The following is an 18,277-nucleotide window of genomic DNA, read 5'->3' on the forward strand; positions in this document are numbered from 1 at the left end:
AGTTCTAAGCTATTACACGTACGGAATTTACATTTATTAAACGGAGGGGCACGTGCGGAGTTAAGTTAACCCATTATAAACATCGTGTACCTCTATCCACCTACGGCGGCTAGGCGGTCGCCGTATCCAAAGCAGCAGCACGCCGCGGCGACGTTCGCCGTGGACCAGCGGATATACATGCATGCATCCGGGCGTCGTGACACGTACGGTCAAATCGTACCGCCGGCTGGCTGGTTCATCCACTACTAGGTAGCTAGGAGAGGAGAGCCCGTGGCCTATCCATGCGCGCCGGCGGTCCACCCTGACCCTGTGGAATACTAGGACCTGGGTTCGCTCCATTCCATGTGTGCGTTCTTATCCACGTCGTCTTTGACTGTCAATACAGCACGGCCACCACGTGGAATCCATCCATCCTAGGGAAGGATCTCAGTGCCTCCTCAGTCCATCCCATGTGGACTGCTTATCCAAACCCGACTATATATACGTATACCCCTGCGTACCGGCGTACGGACCCACACACCGCAATCGCATTGCTCACTCACTCATCTCCTACGTCTCCTTCAGGCTACTCTAGTCTCGTACGTACGAGTGGTGGGTGCTCGATCAGAGAAGAGGAGAGGGAATGGGGACGGCGGCGGCCTTGGCGCTAGCGATCGTCGTGTCGCTGCTGTGCTGGACGGCGGCGCACGCGTCGCACGTCGTCTACCCGGAGCTCCAGTCGCTGGAGGCCAAGGAGGTCGCCACGGAGCTGCGCACCGGCTACCACTTCCAGCCCCCCAAGCACTGGATCAATGGTGCCTACGTATTTTCTTTCCATCTATCTACGTCTGCGTGTTTGTGGAGCACTTTTTTGTGTTACTCATTCCTCGTCTCCTTTGTTTGCATGGCATTGACCTACTTCCCTTCACATGACGACGCAACAACCAATCAGATCCCAATGGTACGTAACGTACGTGTAGTAACTAACTAACTTAGAGTGGATATTTGCTTGCATGGCATGTATCTAAACCTAGCTTACGTGCGTGCGGATGGATGCAGGGCCAATGTACTACAAAGGGCTGTACCACCTCTTCTACCAGTACAACCCCAAGGGCGCCGTGTGGGGGAACATCATCTGGGCGCACTCCGTCTCCACCGACCTCATTCACTGGGTGGCGCTGGAGCCTGCGATCTACCCGACCATGCCCTTCGACGTCAACGGCTGCTGGTCGGGCTCCGCCACACTGCTGCCCAACGGCGTCCCCGTCATCATGTACACCGGCATCGACCCCCACAAGAACCAGGTGCAGAACGTCGCGTACCCGGCCAACCTCTCCGACCCATACCTCCGGCAGTGGGTCAAGCCCGATTACAATCCAATCATCAGCCCCGACCACGGCATCAACGCAAGCGCTTTCCGTGATCCCACGACAGCGTGGTACGGACCCGACGGGTATGTACATTTTATTTTCATCCTCCGAACAAATTTTCTTCACAAGTTGGCTCAGAGCTTGGGGGGAGGGGGGCGGTGTTGGGGGGAGGGGGGCGGTGCCCCCCCCCCCCCCCCCACACCCACCCTCCAAACTATATATTGTGCTCTGATTATGCATAAAGAATATATGTTGTACCTGATATATGTGCAGACACTGGAGGTTGGTGGTGGGCACCAAGGAGAACATGAGGGGGATCGCGGTGTTGTACCGGAGCCGAGACTTCAAGAAGTGGGTCAAGGCGCGCCACTCATTGCACGCGGGACTCACAGGAATGTGGGAGTGCCCTGACTTCTTCCCTGTGGCGGTAGCCGGAGGCAGTCGTAACCACCAGAGTGGTGTGGACACCGTGGAGTTGCACGACCGTGTTGTGGCCAAGGAGGTCAAGTACGTGCTCAAGGTGAGTCTAGAACTGACACGATACGATTACTACACAATTGGCACATACGACCACGACAAGGAGAGGTACACCCCCGACCACGCCTTCCTGGACAATGACTACGACCTCCGCTACGACTATGGTGACTTCTACGCCTCCAAGTCCTTCTTCGACCCGACCAAGAAACGACGTGTTCTCTGGGGCTGGGCCAATGAGTCTGACACCGTTACCGACGACCACCACAAGGGCTGGGCCGGCATCCAGGTCACTGGAACTAGCTACGCTTGCACATGAACAAAATTACTTTTCCTAGTATGTTTTCCACCGTACGTGCTGAGAGCCTGAGATCGAGACGTATTGTTGTTGCTGATTTTCTCAGGCGATACCAAGGAAGATCTTCCTATCGCGAAGCGGGAGACAGCTGATCCAATGGCCAGTGGAGGAGGTCAAGTCGCTGCGCTCAAAGCACGTAAATGTCAGCAACAAGGCCGTCAAGGGCGGCGAGTACTTCGAGATCACCGGCTTCAAATCCGTGCAGTCAGACGTGGAGGCGGCGTTCGCCATCAGGGACCTGGACAAAGCGGAGAAGTTCGACCTGGCGTGGCGGACCGACGCACAGGGGCTATGCAAGAAGTTCAACTCGCACGTCAAGGGCGGCGTTGGGCCGTTCGGGCTCTGGCTGCTGGCCTCCGACGACCTCGAGGAGAGGACAGCCGTCTTCTTCAGGGTGTTCAAGACCAACGACACCAATTACGCCATCCTCATGTGTAATGACCCGACAAGGTAAGTCACATTACATGGTAGTATAAAACTTGCAATGTTGGATTATCCGTGCATCCAGATCCAACAGTAATTCCCAATGGTCACTATCAAATAGGTCATCGTACGAGTCACAGATCTACAGGCCGAGCTTCGCCGGCTTTGTCAACGTCGACATAGCCAAGACCAAGAAGATCGCCCTCAGAACATTGGTATATGTATATATGTAACCACATGATCAGTGTATGCTCTGGAGTGGATTAAACCGTTGCAAGAGGGGTCTAAGGCATGTCGCGAACTTCATTTCAGATTGACCATTCTGTGGTGGAGAGCTTCGGGGCCGGCGGAAAGACGTGCATCCTGACGAGGGTTTACCCGAGGAAAGCCATCGGCGACGACGCGCACCTCTTCGTCTTCAACAACGGTGAGTCGGACATCAAGGTCACCAACCTGCACGCGTGGGAGATGAAGACCCCCACGATGAACAAGCTGCTGGAGCAGTAGCAGCAGCCTGGACGATCGAGGAGTAGAAGTAGCCTAGCCGTAGCTAGCCAGCTTATTAGTTTAAATGAGATGGATTAATTAGGAGAGGCTGAAGTTAAAAATGTAGTTGTACACTTGCTGCCCACGGAAACATGGGAATGAATGAATAAAGGTTTTGGTGGATGAGTCCATTTTCGTCTTGAAGAATTGCAGATCAGTTTATGTCCCTTTTTGTTCGACAAGCTGCTGCTGAACTTCCAGTTAAATATCTCCAAGAGATTTCTAGCTTGTTTTGACATGCACATTTTCTAAGGTGTTATTTTGATGTAGATGAAAAAGGCACACAACTAGTGTTATTTAATTGTCAGTTAAGAAAAATAAATGTTTGTTCTTCTCATCCTGGCTGCAAGCTGAGATGTAACTAAACAGCAATAGGTTGAAATTTGTGAGAGCAACTGTAACGTAAAATTTCTGCGGAGTATGTGGTTTGGTACATGACGGCTCGAGCTATATATATGTAGGTTGAACATCATCAATTATTAGTGCTACTTACATGAGCATAACCCTTGATAATATTGTACAAGCATGATAATATCCTCAGTTGAGAAAAAGGTGCTCAAGCAGCGTGGATGCATGCTAACATATTATTTAGTTCAAGGAAGACCGGATTTAGTAAGGGAGGGCCGCAACATCAATGCCTTCAACAAGGAAAAAGGGTGCCTGTAGGCGCCGTCATTGACGACTCCAGCCTCAGTCGGAGCACGGCTTTTGGCAGCAGTCTCCCCCTCCCAAACCCATGGCCCTGCCATCCCATCCAGCCTACCACCTCCGCGACACGTGAGCATCGTGCCACATCTCGCCCTTGATAAGTATCCGACGTATCTATATTTTTTGCATGTCTCATGCAAGTATCTTATTTTTTATGTAAACTTTGATATTTATTTGGACTAACCTACTAATAATTATAAGACAATCACAATTTCTTGTTTTCCCTTATGTGTGTAGGAACTTCATGGAAATTCAATGAACTATGAAAAAACTTCAAGGTCCGGTAAAATTTGGAGTTACAACATATCTGTCCATGCAAGTCTAATTCTTAAAGATCATCACTTGCTTACCATGGTAGATTATGAACGTTCGGGATTGATAAATTATGAACGTTCGGGATTTGACCATGGTAGATTGAACGTTTATATGGTGATTTTAGTTGACGCGAGGATGACAAGCTTAGTTAGCAAGCACGGCAATTTTTTTGACAAAAAATAAACTGAGAGTCGATTTATCATGCTTATGAACTAAACTTACTGTGGTCAACAAATATTAATTGTCAAAAAGATATTCCCATGTTCTTTTTGTTGGGCCTGCCCACTGATCTCGGTGGGTCCCACGGCGCAGGAACCCCCACGTGATCATCCTCCCGTGGCTCCCTCGGAGAGCATCCCCCACCCCACCAGATCAGCTCGCCGTCCGGCATCCCCTTCCTCCTCCTCCGGTGGACCGCGCTGCCGTGGGCGCGGAGCGAAGGCCTCCGCTCGATCCGTCCCGCGGGTGAGGAACCCCCGTCTTTCTTTTCTTGGAGCTGATTTTAAGCCGGTTCTTGCTCGCCGCCGCTCAACGATCTCTGCTGGTTTCCTTGCAGAGCACCGATCGCGCTTTGATTCCCGGCCGTTTTGTTGGAGGCCAAGCGGAGGGGAGGGGGGCGAAGCGAGCAAGGAAGTAGCCTGGAGGTGGGGTGAGATGGGGAAGCAGAGGAACCAAGGTCTGCTGCCTCCGCCTGCGCCTTTCTCTTCCAGATTTCTTCTTTTCAGATGGCCTCTTTGCGATTTGCGAAATCTTTCCTCGTAGCGTTCGAGAGCTCACTGATCCCATTCCCACCCAAGTCAGCTTAAACTAGTACTCCGTACTAGTAGCATGTTGAACAGTAAAACAGAGATCTCCTGACATTGGTGGTGGTACTAGTTAACTGTAGGAGTATGATTTGTTTATGCTAAGCACACCTTTCAGCCAAAGTACTTGGCCGAGGGCACAGAAAAAATTAAGGTTTAGCGGCGAACGAACCTGCTGCTCTCCTAAATGAGCTAAATTGCAATCATCAAAGTTTTCTCCGCCAACCAGGCGCGTCTTCAACTTCGATTGACGAACTGCTGTGAACAAATCTTGCAGAAAATTCTAGATTTTTACAATCGAGGTTCTTCAAATTCGCACGCTAAAATACATGGGATGTTTGTGATTGGATGCATGAAAGTAATGTTAATGCATTTGTCATTAACAGTAATTCCACCGTTTAATATGTTACCACGTGTATTAAGTGAAGAGAGTTCATCATGGCCGGTGCTTTAAGTCGGAGAGGCTCTCAATGCAAAGGCGAAAATAGCAGTTAATTAAGGAAAGATAGTTGTTTCGTTGATATGATATTAGTATCCCCATTCTTAAACAGGGGTTAGTTGAAAATCCAGTAGTCAGCTTATACTAGTGTTGAACTTACAGATTACTAAATTTGTGGAATGTGTTGAATTTCTTCAATGTCATCTGCACGTGGTTTCATTTTTATTGATAGACCAACATGGTCTCGTTTTGACTTACAAATACATAACCATCAGCATACCTTTTTTCCATACTGCTTTTTCATGGTTTCTCTGGTCATTTACGTGTGCAGATTGATCCAGTGAAACTGAGGAAACTTGGGCCAGCGTTTAAGAAGAATGGGCCTGTAACTGCTGGCACTTCTTCTACTGCAAGGTCTGCAATTTTCATACCCTTGCTACTTATTTTACTATCTTTATATGGATATTTACTTAGATGGTAATCTTGCAAAATAGTTTAAACAGCAATTTTCCAGTATGAGCTATCTGATTGAAGTACCTCTATTCAGTATTTCTTAATTCAACAATTTCATTCAGATTTATGATACTGTTCGTCTAGCATTGTAGATTTATTTTTACATGACCAGACTACCTTCAGCCAAACAATGTTGTATATATTCAGTAGTATAAATCATCGGTCTGTTCTGTGTCATCTTAAGAGAGTACTGAAGAGCTAGATTATTTCAGAGCTCAAATTTTATTCTTTTTTGCACGGTTAAGATGAATTACGCGAAGCGATGTTACATTAAAGTGTAACTGCAGTGCCTTTCTTATCTTCCAGCACTCTACAGTGATGGTGCTGCTGCAATTGCACTAGTCAATGGGGTGAAAGCTAAGAACCTTGGCCTTCAAGTTATTGCAAGGATAAAATTTGAGCTGAAGGTAGTCTGGTCTTGCCTTACATGCCTTGTCATTATTCATTGCTGGTGAAACAAATGTTGTTTGAAAATTTTCGACCCATTATTCTTGTTAATGAAGACTTGTGCAAACATTATCCTTTCCTGTGTCTCAAAACTGTGAACCTAGCTAATATCATCCAATGATCTTTTTCTGTAGGATTCGATGTTATTTTTTCTCTTTTCTTGTTATTTTGCATTACAATGAGTTTTTTGAATTAACACTCATTACAACTTCAAGCGCTTGTACTATTTACAACAGCTCCAGCTCCAGCTCTTGCTATCCTAAAGGTTATATCAAATTCAGGTCTCAAGATTCACAAATAGCCTCATTCTAGTGGATACGATCAAGAAAGCGACAGTTTGGTCACACTTGGATCCGGTAAAGCCATTTTTGTTCGATCTTTAGCAACGTCGCCGTTACTTTTTAACTCAACACATGGAGATGCTAATTGACCCGAGCTATGTGAAAAAAATCCATAATTGAGGAAGAACTCTAATTCTTACTACTACTCGAGCTTCTCGACCTCTTGTGAAATCTATTCATTTAGCAATATACAGAAGGAAATGATAGCTTCATTTTCAATCAAGATATACTAAATGGATATGTAGGAATCAAAGCAACCGCTAGAGCTCTGGATTCAGAGTTATTTGAATTTGCACATTAAAATATATATGACGGGTTATATGAAAATAATCTTACTGCATTTGTCTTCGATAGTACATTCATTGTTTTTTTACCACATGTACTAAAAAAGAGAGTTCATGGCCGGTGCTCCAAGTTAAAGAGCCATTCATGTTATAATAGCTACATAAATGTTCAAATATCTCGATTCTTAAAAAGGGTAGGTGACTTTGGTTATTTTTATTATCCTTGCTACTTGTTTCTTTTCCCTTAGGGGTGAAATGTCTGATGGATGGATATAGCTTCAGCTTGTTTTTATTCCTGCACCATTCTTCATTAATCATTGCTCACGCAATTTTACTATTTCAGGCCACAAAATGACTGTAATAGATTTCATAGATCTGAGTGATCATGATATTATTGACTTGAGCAGCAGCGATGACGAGACTGTTCAGGAGGATCATATTGCAACTCAGCACCGGGCGGCGTCGCTTGATAGGCAGACTATGCATGTCGTAGCTGGTGAAGGAATCCAAGATGTGCAGGCTGTGTTTGTTGCAGCTAGTGAAGGAAGGCAAGATCTGCAGGTTGTGTTTGCTGCCGCTAGTGAAGGAAGACAAGAGTCTGCTGATTGCAGACATGCTTTGGAAGCCACCACATCGTCCTTGGTTACGGAAAAAGAACCTCTTCTTGTAGCTAGTGAAGGAAGCCAAGATGTGCAAGTTGTGCTTGTTGCAGCTCGTGAAGGAAGCCAAGATGTGCAGGCTGCTAGTGAAGGAAGCCAAGATGTGAAGGTTGTGCTTGTTGCAGCTACTGAAGGAAGTCAAGAAGCTGCTGACTCTGGAAATGGTTTGGAAGCTACAGCGTCGCCTTTGGTTACTGAAAAAGCACCTCTTGATATGGCTGAATCGCACAACTGTCCTCGCACTCCCACATCAGCGCCATTCCCCAGTATATTCCTCTATCCCTTTCTCAGTACAGTTGTGTGTTTATCTTGCAAACAGTCCATATCATGCAAACATTGCAACAAATTATTATTATTTGAAGTTAACAGCACCCTTCCCAGAAAAAAAAAATTAACATTCACCTTCTGCATGCCCGACTTCTACAGTTCTGAAGGCTCCGACCTTTGAAGGTGGCGATGCAAAGATGGTAAGAGGGAAGGTGAAGCGTCCCAGGAAGAACTACCACACCGGTACTCCTAGGACAAGTCCTAGGTTTGAACTGAAGCCTGAATGTCGGAACGGGCCTCTGGAAGAGCTGCCAGCCGAGGCACTGACCTCTGAAGGTGGCGACGCGGAGCTGGTGAGAGAGAAGATGCAACATCCTGGGAAGGATTACCATACCGGCACTCCTGGGACAAGTCCTAGGTTTGAACCGAAGCGTGAATGTCATAACGGGTCTGTGGAAGAGCTGCCAGCCGAGGCTCTGACCTCTGAAGGTGGCGATGCGGAGTTGGTGAGAGGGAAGGTGAAACGTCCTAAGAAGAACTACCATACCGGCACTCCTCGGACAAGTCCTAGGTTTGAACCAAAGCATGAATATCATAACGGGCCTGTGGAAGAGCTGCCGGCCGAGGCACGGACCTCTGAAGTTGGCGACGCGGAGCTGGTGAGAGGGAAGCTGAAACATCCTAGGAAGAACTACCCTGCTGGCACTCCTAGGACAAGTCCTAGGTTTGAGCCGAAGCGTGAATGTCATAACGGGTCTGCGGAAGAAATGCCAGCCAAGGTTCTGACCTCTGAAGGTGGTGATGCTGAGCTGGTGAGAGGGGAAGTGAAACATTCTAGGAAGAACTACCATACCGGCACTCCTCGGACAAGTCCTAGGTTTGAAACAAAGCGTGAATGTCGTAACGGGCCTGTGGAAGAGCTGCCAGCTGAGGCTCTGACCTCTGATGGTGCTGATGCAGAGCTGGTGAGGGGCAAGGTGAAACATGCTAGGAAGGACTACCATACTGGCATTCCTAGGACAAGTCCTAGGTTTCAACTGAAGCATGAACGTCGCAAGGGGGCCCGTGGAAGAACCGGCAGCCAATCACAAGAGGTTCCGCACACTAGAAGAATTAATTGCCTCTCCTGACAATGCAGAATCTGCGAAGGCCCGTCTACTGACTCTCTGAACTAAGGTAGTCTGACTGAATATGATCCCCATGAAACTTTCGAACTGTTGTTTCTCTAGATTGTCTCATGCATGTTTACTGAACCACCATTGTTGCATTTGTAGTGTGGCCGGAGCTCACGTTGCCCCATGTGCTGTGAAGGCTGAACAACATCAGTAGTACTTGAAGAATGCTGTTCCTTGGGAGTTGAGAAACAACATCAGGCTGCAAGCTGAGATGCAAGTGTGCACTAATCATGTAACCAACCAGCAATAGGTTGAAAATTGTGAGCAACTGCTGTGTGAAATTTGTGAAAAACTCTGTTTTTTATTTGGAGGCTGGAACTATATTTAGTTGTGTTCACAGGGGAATTTACAACTGTGAATGTTGAACAACGTCGGTTAGTGCTACTTACTGGAAGTAATTTCTTTTTGGCGAGGGTACTTGCTCGAAGTTCGAGCCGGAGCATATACTCTTATAATTTGTGAGCAACTGTAAGCATAATAATATTGCAGAGACATATTGTCTGAAATCGTCTCATATTTTTCAAATACTAGTTCAGAACACTAAAACTGTATAACTGATGATATTCAGGACAGGACAGGGGTGTTGTTGATATGGTTGGTTCAGAAACACAGATATAACACACCAGGATTTATTTGAATCGTGAACGCTAACTTTTGGAGCATGTTTAGAACTACAAAGTCCAGGTTGCTCAGAAGGAGAAAAAAACAAGCACACACAAGACTTGATGCTAACTGTGAAGAGTAAATTGTAGACATGCCAGCTGCATGTAACGAAAACGGAAAGAGAGCAGGCAATAGTTAGTGAGCGCGAAGAACTTCATTTTCTTTAACTTGTTCTTGTTAAGTGAACAACCGAGAGATATTTGAAAAACAAGGGGAAAATGTTTTGCGCTGTTAGAAAAGATGTTGTAGGTGTCCGTAGCAGGAGGTGGGTCGACGTCGGAGCCGTCGGAGGACGAGGAGGAGATGACGATGTAGCCGTGCAAGCACCGGACGATGCGGACATTTCAGTTTCTAGAACACATGGCAGAAAAATGGATTTGAGAATCTAGTATGAGATGTCCGGATGCAGTTGTGTTAATTTAAAGAGTGTCCGGTCACTGCCCGCGGACACGTCCGGACGCATGCGCGGACGTTTAAGGGGTCATATTTGTCATATACGGCTGTAGATGCTCTAACTATGGAGAGAAAATTGTAGACATACCACCTGCATGTAACAAAAATGGAAAGAGACAATAGTTAGTGAGCGTGAACAACTTCTTTTTCTTTAACTTGACAAGATCAAGTGAACAACTCAGAGATATTTGAGAAAAAAGGGGAAATGTTTCACGCTGTTAGAAAAGATGTTAAATGCAGGATTTTCTCCTACAAATTTGACTAGTCTTTTTATAGGGTGGGGAATTTGACTACTCGATCTAATATCCTTTGGTTTAAGCCTTTAAGGACTCATTCAATTTGGAGGAAATCAAAACGTAGGAATTAAAAGTAGTACGGAAATTTGGTAGGATCCTAAAAAAATTTCTTGCCTTGTTTCTACGCAAAAAGAAGAGCTTTGAGTGGACGCGTCGTTTCCTCTGAAAACATGAGAAATGAATAGTATTTTTATAAAATTCATGTACATGTACCCTACAAACCGGATGCATCTCTAGAAAATTCTGCTACGGAATCCTTGCTCCTATGTTTTTTCTATGAAAATCCTTCATACTAAATGAGGCCTAAAATCTGTTTTTTTTAGAAAAGAATGATTATTCCTTTTGGGAAAAGGCTATGAGTAGCTATCCTTTTTTAAAAGGTCGAGTTAGAAGTTCAATTTTTCTTATTATTATTATCGAGACACACATTTCAATTTCTAGAACACATGGCAGAAAAATATAGCACTAGGTAGATGTATGGAAGTACTAGTTAGAAAGAAGCTGATGGTAATGGAGTACAAGCATGATCGATATTTTCCAGTTGAGCAACAAAATGCCATCTTATTTGAATTTTGAAAGGGCCTGAGGGTGTGGGAGTAGCATGCACTAGTAAGATGGATGCATTTGGACTATACTAGTACAGTACAAAAGAACAATCTGGGTCATACATACGTACGAGTATAAATTAAAGAGATTGGATCAATCTTTTCCCTTGTCTCACACGCCACACAGACAGCAGTCTACTCGGAGTGGGTAAAGCTGCGTGCTAGTAGTACTGCTCTGGGAACTGACCACTCAAAGTAGTAGTACCCCTCACCTTCCCCATGGGATCGGTGGCTAGTGCTGTGCTGCACGTACGTAAAGGACTGGGCCTGCAAAGCATTTTACGTACTAGCTTTCTGTTTCAAACCTGACCCTGCAATGAGTGCTGTGAACTGCTGGTGCTTGTCTCGTTCCCATCTCCGGCATCACACGGCCATTGAAATCTCGGCCCGGCGAGGCGATGCACACACCCTACTCGCTACTTGGTGCCGTTCGTCGGGAAGAATCACCAAGCCAAACGACGTCCGAATGCCATGGGTTTTTTCACAACCCTATGCCGCCGCCACGTGAAAAATGCTTTGTCGGCCACCGCTTCCCCCTCCGGCTGTCAAAGTGTGGCGGGTGGTCTTCCCGGAGGAGCAGCACCTTTGTCCGGAGCCTGTGGCTGACGACAGAGGGGTGGTCGGCGGTGGTTTGTCATAACTTTTGCATGGTGGTGATTCATATGGCCGATGGGGTGTCATAGGGGGTTTCGGGATTTTATCGCCTCTCTGAATTGTGCGTGCATCCACCATGCCAAAACGTGGGGGACGCCAATTTGTTGATAAAGGATCTCGCGGCCACACGAATCTTCCACCCTGTGCGCAAAATTGGGAGGGGCAACAAAAAATTGGCTCGGATCCAAAATTTTGACAGTTATCCAAATGCATGCCCCGTCCATGGGTAAAGCCCAAATTTTGGTAAGTAACTTCGGGCTGCCATTAGTCTCGTTGCCTTGTTTCTGTTTTTAATAAATTTATTTATGATTGTGTTCATTCAAGAAAGCAAAGGCCAAGGGTTTCTTCCCGGACTTGGCCTTTCTCGTACCGTCATGCTCCCAATGCGGCTGCAAGGGCCAATCTTCCAGATGGAGGCGGGCCGCATTGTCAGAGTGTGCCATGCTCTTCTTCTTGGAGGAGCGGCACCGGGCGGAGGTTGTCGTCTAGGGCGGTGACTACGACATGGTGACGTTCCCTATGGTCCGATGGGGCGTCATAGGTGATGTGGGCATTTATGGGCCCTTCTGGATTGTGTGTGCGCCCGTCATACCAAAACGTGGGCGAATTCACAAAAGAAGGATGTCGTGACCGCGTGAATCACACTTGTTGGGCGCAAAATCAGCATGGGCAACTGAAAAAGCAAGCGTTTTCACTCTCCACTAGCTTCTTCTGGATGTTGTAGTACTAATTGTGAAGAGGAATTCCAGTGTAGTTTCTTTTCGTACCGACGGTTTAAAATTTCAACGAAATTTTGCGTATTTCAGTTCAGTCCAGAATACTTGCAAACCTGAAATTTCGAGCCAAATTCAAACTAAAATTTTAAATTAGGTTAAAAATCATTAGTAATTTTTGAATTTTGAAACTCAAAATCCGAAATAAGTCCCGAATTTCTGATTTTTTTTACATATTTTGGTGATGTCCGATTTTTTTCCGTTTCTGGAATAAAAAACCTTACCGACATGGCCTTTTGGGCTGGTCCATCCGTAGTTACGCTCGGGGTACCCCGTAGTTACCGAAGAGCATTGCGCGCTTTTTCATTTAAGAGAGAAGATAGAACATTTACAAGATGATTACACAGCGCAAAGAGCGCAGTCCACAGGACCAATCTATAGCTTTGCTACGTTACATCTCTCGCTAGTCCACCTATCTTGGCTCTAATCCACAGTTGGAATTCATCTTGGATACTACGGGCCACTACATGCGGCATAAGAGTTATCCAAATGCATGCCTCACCCATCGCTAAAGCCAACAATTTGGTAAGGTAACTTCCGGCTGCCATTAGTCTCATTGACTTGTTTTCTATTTTAATAAATTTATGATTGTGTTCATTCGAGAAAGCAAAGGCCAAGGGTTTCTTCCCCGGGCCCGGCACTTCTCGTGCCCCATCATGCTCGCAATGCGGCTGCGGGGTCCAATCTCCAAGATGATGGTGGGCCCCATTGTCAAAGTGTGCCATGCTCTTCTTCTTGGAGGAGCGGCACCGGGCGGAGGTCGTCGTCTGGGGCGGTAACTACGACATGATGGCGATCCCTATGGCCTGATGGGGCGTCATAGGTGATGTGGGCATTTACGGGCCCTTCTGGATTGTGTGTGCACCCGTTATATCAAAACATGGGTAAATTTACAAAAAAGGGATGTCGTGGCCACGTGAATCACGCTCATGGGCGCAAAATCAGCAGGAGCAACCGAAAAAGCAAGGGTTTTCACTCTACGCTAGCTGACATACTTCTGTTATGAATGGAACAAAAGAAACAACTGGTTTGGATCCAATTTTTTTATAGAAGGAACCCATCCATATGAGATCGTGAAAATTTGCTTTCGATGGGAGTCGAACCCCGGTTCTCAAAGGAACACCAATGTGTCCTTACCACTGGGCTAGAGCCCTAAATTTTTTGGGAGTTACCCAAATGCGTGCCATGCCTATCAGTCAACTCCAATATTTTGGCAGGGTAACTCTCCGCTGCCATTGAGTTTGTAAGTAGATTGTTTTGGTGTCGACGACTTGTTTCTATTTTAATATAGAAAGATTACTTTGCCAGGAAATGATATTTTTTGCTCACAAAGGTCATTCATATAATAAAAAGAATTATGATCACGTGTGGTAGTAGAAGTTACTAGCTGAACAGAGCATTTTACTGTGCAGGGGAAAAAAGGTTCCATCAGATAGCAATGGTATACACAAAATGCATGCATTTCTTACATGAGATTGAGCTCTACTCTTGACTTGAGATAGAATGCGTCCGAACAAGCCGCTGCATGTGTCTCCGGACATTTAGTGAGGTCCGTTTTCATCAAGTTTGACGCATCATACCATTTGCATCAATAATAGTACTGAAAAGCCATGAGAAAAACAAAGACATATAGGGATTGACTATTCGTCACCCTGGGTGAGGAATAGTTATTCTTCACCCCCTCTATTTTACCATCAATGCACCGTAATTTTACGTTGCGTAAGTTCTGTCTTATTTCTGACGTAAAAAGAGACCGTAAGAAAATATATAATCGTCATAAAAAATATTTTATGTTATGTAAAATTACAAACGTAAAAACATAGTGTAAAATACACATAAATTGCAAATTTTCTAGTCTTATGACCTATATTTTTATTTTCTTATGCCAAATTTTACGTAATGAATCAATATGAAAATAACTATTTGAATTTGAAACATAATTTAATTATGAAATAATCGTAAGATTACCTCAGGTGAAGAATAATTTATTATGCACCCTGGGTGATGAATAGTAACTATATATATATATATATATTAGCAATCAAACGCTTGCGTGAAACAAATTGATTTTTTTTAAATCACACTCTGTAATATAAAAAGATATATGTTGCTTGATGTCCCCATGAAAGAGCAACTTCGGGAAGTCCATGCGGGAGCATGTGGAGTTGATAGCCTTGACCGAGAGTGTCGGTTGTGTGGGGAAGTCGTCTTTGATGACCGAGGCGGACTTCTCGACACTTGTCACCCCCGATAGCGGTAGGCTATGCGCCATAGCCTGCACTCACATTAAATGTGTGGACGAAAACGTGACCTCACACGGCCTCTGTGAAAGTTGTCTACACGCGAGGCAGGTGTGTTGAGGAGGCCCGTGTTCGTGACACCTAGCACCGTCCCAAAACGTCACTGCTGACGTTTTGGTAGATCAAGTTTAACCAGGGTATTTTAAATTGACAGTAAACCTACACAAAGGTCCGCATGCCGCCACGTAATTAGCTCCTTCTGGGATGTTGTAGTATTAATTGTGAAGAGGAATTCCAGTGTAGTTTCTTCTCGCACCGAGGATTCAAATTTTCAACAAAATCTCGCATATTTCAGTGGAGTCTGAAATACTTGCAACCCTGAAATTTCAAGCCAAATTCAAACTAAAATTTAAATTCGTTTTAAAATCAATAAAAAAATGTTGACCTTTGAAACTCAAAATCCAAAATAACTTTTGAATTTTCAAAATTTTACATATTTTTATGACGTCCAAATTTTTTCCGTTTCTGAAGTAAAAAGCCTTACCGACGTGGCTTTTTGGGCTGGTCCATTTGTAATTACGCTCGGGGTACCCCGCTTTTAAATATGCCGACATGCATCGGGCGGAAAATCAAAAGGGGCAGCTAAAAAAAGCAAGCGTTTTCATGCTCCACTAGCTGACGTAGTCTTCTGCTATCAATAAAACCAAAAAATAAATCAAAAATCAGTGAGTCGGATCTAAAATTTTGGGAGTTATACAAACGCATGCCATGCCCATCAGTCAATACCAATAGTTTGTTAGAGTAAACATATGCCCAGCAGATGTTTACTCTTATAGTGTCGATGACTTGCTTTTATTTTAATATAGAAAGATTGTTTTGTTAGAAAATGGTTTTTTTTGCCAACAAAGCGCATTCATATAAAAGAAGAATTGTGGCCATGTGTAGTAAAAGTTACTAGTTTTTTTGGGGGCAAACTCCAGCCCTCAGAGAGGGCTTAACACTTTATTATTAGCAATCTAAGGAGTGTACATACATAAGTTTCCCCCTTAGGAAGGAGATGGCTTGAAAAGACCTTTTGGAATTACATCTAGAACCTTTGCTGCAAAGAAAAGTAGAGCTAGAGGAGGCTTTCTTAGCAAGATTATGAGCCATAAGACTTTTGCTCCTTGCAATGTGCTCAATCATGTAAGAATGAAGAGTGAAGACAAGATCAAAGAAATCAACAAAGCATGTCGTATGCTCCAATGTCCAGGATGCCAAATCAAATCCTTGGCCTCCGGAACTTGTACCGAGGTCCTGCAATCAGAGGAAAAAAGAAACAGTGTTCCAGTTCAAAGCATTGACGACTGCAGCCGCTAGAACTAGAAGAAGTCCCATTGATTTGCTTGTGCCTGCAAAACTGAACAAACTTTCATAGCAGACGCTTGAACAAATATGGAATGGTTGCTTGATCCATTCCTTAGGAAGACTCTGAGAGAAGCTTCATCAACATTGGCTAGGTATCATGCATGTTGAATATTCAAATTCATACATAGAGAAGAGTTGACAGTCCCGCAAAAAAAGAAGAAGGGAGATTGTTTGACAGAAGGCCTCCTTTCTTCCTTGCTATGCTCCAGTAAACCCGCATTAAGCGTCGCTTTGGTGTCATGGATAACATTTCTTGACATGAGATTGAGCTCTGCTCTTGACTTGAGATAGATAGATTGCAACAGATGCAAATGAAATGCTTGCAAGTTGGAATGACATAACACCGGAAGAAGATATCCTCCGATTAGCACCAAGCTTAATATCCTCCGATTTAGGTAAGTACCCTACAATGATTTAGGACTACCATCAAAGATGAACTGCATCCCCTAATTATAACATGACCCAAATACTTAGTTTAAGCTGGAACACCAAAATACTAAGCAACCACGAACTGCCTTGAGTGCTGGAGCTAATCACACCAATGCGTCGGACCAAGGGGAGAGCTTGTCGATGCGGATGTGCAGAGGCACTTCCATGGACGCAGCCCCATCCCCTGCTGCTGCTGGCACCAGGTACATTGGCGGCACCATCAGGAACGTGGGCTCGCCCGCGGCGACCACGGCGCCGGGCGACGAGCTGCTCCTCATGTGCATGTCCACCAGCACCATGTCCTCCTTGCCGCAGTTCGCCGCCTCGAGGTTGACCCACATCTTGCACGCGAACCGGGGCCGCGTCGCCGCGCTGGCCCTGGCGCACACCACGGACACGGCGGTCACGCCGGCGCCGAGCGCGCCCACGGTGAGGAGGAACACGCGGTTGTCGTCGTCGCCGAGGAGCACGAGCCGCGGCGTTGAGACCGGGAGCCGGAGCTGGCTGGCCTTGCCGTACTGCAGGGCGCGCACCGGCACCGAGTGGACGGTGTGGAGGTGGCCGGCGAGCGCCTGCGGCGCGCCGACGTAGCCGCAGCCGGGCTCGGTGCAGCGGCAGGGCGCGTGCGGGCACGCGGTCTGGTGGTCGGCGACCTCGTGGTAGGTGACGTACCTCGTGCAGCCGGGGTTGGGGCACTCGATCCTGGTGGAGGAGACGACGGCGTCGAGCGCGGGGCAGGGGTCGAAGAAGCCGCCCCCGTCGACGCACACCTTGCACTGGCCGCAGGGCAGCTGGGCGACGCAGCCGCCGCAGGCCAGGTGCCCGGCTTTGCACTGCAGCAGCAGGAGAGGAGCACAAATCGAATCTTGAGGAAGGAAAGAATCGAGCTTTCACCAGCGCCAATCGAGGAAAGAAAGAGCGGAACCTGGAAGACGGGGGGCTTGAAGGGGAGGGTGCAGAGGTGGCAGTGGAGCAGGCGCTTGTCGATCCTCACGGCGAGCTCCTCTCTCGGGCTGTACGGCGCCGCCGCCGCCGCCGCCGCGACGACGGGGCTCCCTTCCCCTCCTCCGGCGACGAGCTCTTGCTTCACGCGGGCGTCGGGCAGGTCCAGGCGCGGCTTCTTGGCGCTCTCCTCGTCGGCCTGGTCCGGCGAAGCCCTGCTCCTCCCCTCGGCGGCGGCGCCCTGCATCCTGGCTGGCTGGACTTTGGGGAAAGAAAACCTTTCTAGCAGGAGATGGGAGAGAGAGAGAGAAGTGGAGAGGTCCAAGAACAAAAGTTCCACACTGTTCCAAGTAGACTAAAAATGCTTTCCTTCCTTCCTCATTGACCGGTCCTGGATAGCATTAACCTAGTGGAGTACCAGTACCTTGCCAATGCTCTTCATGATAAACGAGCCAAATCGAGTACCTTGCCAATGCTCTTCATGATATACGAGCCAAATTGTGGGTCACCACTGTGGTTTCCATTCCCAAACGAGTATATGGTATAGATATAAGCCGTGTTCTTAATCAATTTCATTATTAAAAAAACCCACCCCTTTCCAAGGGCAAGCATGGTCACAGTACGCCGTACTGAGGAGATCTTTGTGCGGCGTGGCACTGTTGCCGTGCCCGCTGTCGGTGTCAAAACCGGCGGATCTCGGGTAGGGGGTCCCGA

General features: G+C 46.5%; 3 protein-coding genes across 3 annotated transcripts; 2 read left to right on the plus strand and 1 right to left on the minus strand.

The window, feature by feature from the left end:
- The first annotated feature begins 526 nt into the window (after positions 1-526).
- On the plus strand, positions 527-3,289 carry LOC125547616 (beta-fructofuranosidase, insoluble isoenzyme 3-like). The gene is made up of 7 exons (XM_048711435.1): positions 527-794; positions 932-940; positions 1,039-1,432; positions 1,623-2,112; positions 2,228-2,631; positions 2,726-2,819; positions 2,917-3,289. The coding sequence occupies exons 1-7, from the start codon at positions 623-625 to the stop codon at positions 3,109-3,111; spliced, it is 1,758 nt and encodes a 585-aa protein (XP_048567392.1). The 5' UTR covers positions 527-622; the 3' UTR covers positions 3,112-3,289.
- Positions 3,290-4,463: 1,174 nt separating this feature from the next.
- Positions 4,464-9,056, plus strand: LOC125546473. The gene is made up of 4 exons (XM_048710728.1): positions 4,464-4,638; positions 4,730-4,849; positions 7,344-7,925; positions 8,086-9,056. Exons 2-4 carry the CDS (start codon positions 4,828-4,830, stop codon positions 9,054-9,056), a joined length of 1,575 nt encoding a protein of 524 aa, XP_048566685.1. The 5' UTR covers positions 4,464-4,638; positions 4,730-4,827.
- Positions 9,057-16,488: 7,432 nt separating this feature from the next.
- LOC125547617 (E3 ubiquitin-protein ligase SINA-like 3) lies at positions 16,489-17,927 on the minus strand. Its single transcript, XM_048711436.1, has 2 exons — positions 17,547-17,927; positions 16,489-17,454 (listed from the first exon to the last, which is right to left on the minus strand). Exons 1-2 carry the CDS (start codon positions 17,808-17,810, stop codon positions 16,726-16,728), a joined length of 993 nt encoding a protein of 330 aa, XP_048567393.1. The 5' UTR covers positions 17,811-17,927; the 3' UTR covers positions 16,489-16,725.
- Between the last annotated feature and the right edge of the window lie 350 nt (positions 17,928-18,277).

The sequence above is a fragment of the Triticum urartu genome, chromosome 3, assembly GCF_003073215.2.
Source record: "Triticum urartu cultivar G1812 chromosome 3, Tu2.1, whole genome shotgun sequence".
Classification (NCBI taxonomy): domain Eukaryota; kingdom Viridiplantae; phylum Streptophyta; class Magnoliopsida; order Poales; family Poaceae; genus Triticum; species Triticum urartu.

What these genes read in the sequence shown, in the direction of transcription:
- LOC125547617 (XM_048711436.1), bottom strand. Translation starts at nt 17,810, where the DNA reads ATGCAGGGCGCCGCCGCCGAGGGGAGGAGCAGGGCTTCGCCGGACCAG. An exon ending in TCAAGCCCCCCGTCTTCCAG is followed by an intron (nt 17,455 to 17,546) that starts GTTCCGCTCTTT and finishes CTGCTGCTGCAG; the next exon opens with TGCAAAGCCGGGCACCTGGC.
- LOC125546473 (XM_048710728.1), top strand. Translation starts at nt 4,828, where the DNA reads ATGGGGAAGCAGAGGAACCAAG. An exon ending in GGGGAAGCAGAGGAACCAAG is followed by an intron (nt 4,850 to 7,343) that starts GTCTGCTGCCTC and finishes TTACTATTTCAG; the next exon opens with GCCACAAAATGACTGTAATA. An exon ending in CACATCAGCGCCATTCCCCA is followed by an intron (nt 7,926 to 8,085) that starts GTATATTCCTCT and finishes CGACTTCTACAG; the next exon opens with TTCTGAAGGCTCCGACCTTT.
- LOC125547616 (XM_048711435.1), top strand. Translation starts at nt 623, where the DNA reads ATGGGGACGGCGGCGGCCTTGGCGCTAGCGATCGTCGTGTCGCTGCTG. An exon ending in AGGGCTGGGCCGGCATCCAG is followed by an intron (nt 2,113 to 2,227) that starts GTCACTGGAACT and finishes TGATTTTCTCAG; the next exon opens with GCGATACCAAGGAAGATCTT. An exon ending in ATGTGTAATGACCCGACAAG is followed by an intron (nt 2,632 to 2,725) that starts GTAAGTCACATT and finishes ACTATCAAATAG; the next exon opens with GTCATCGTACGAGTCACAGA.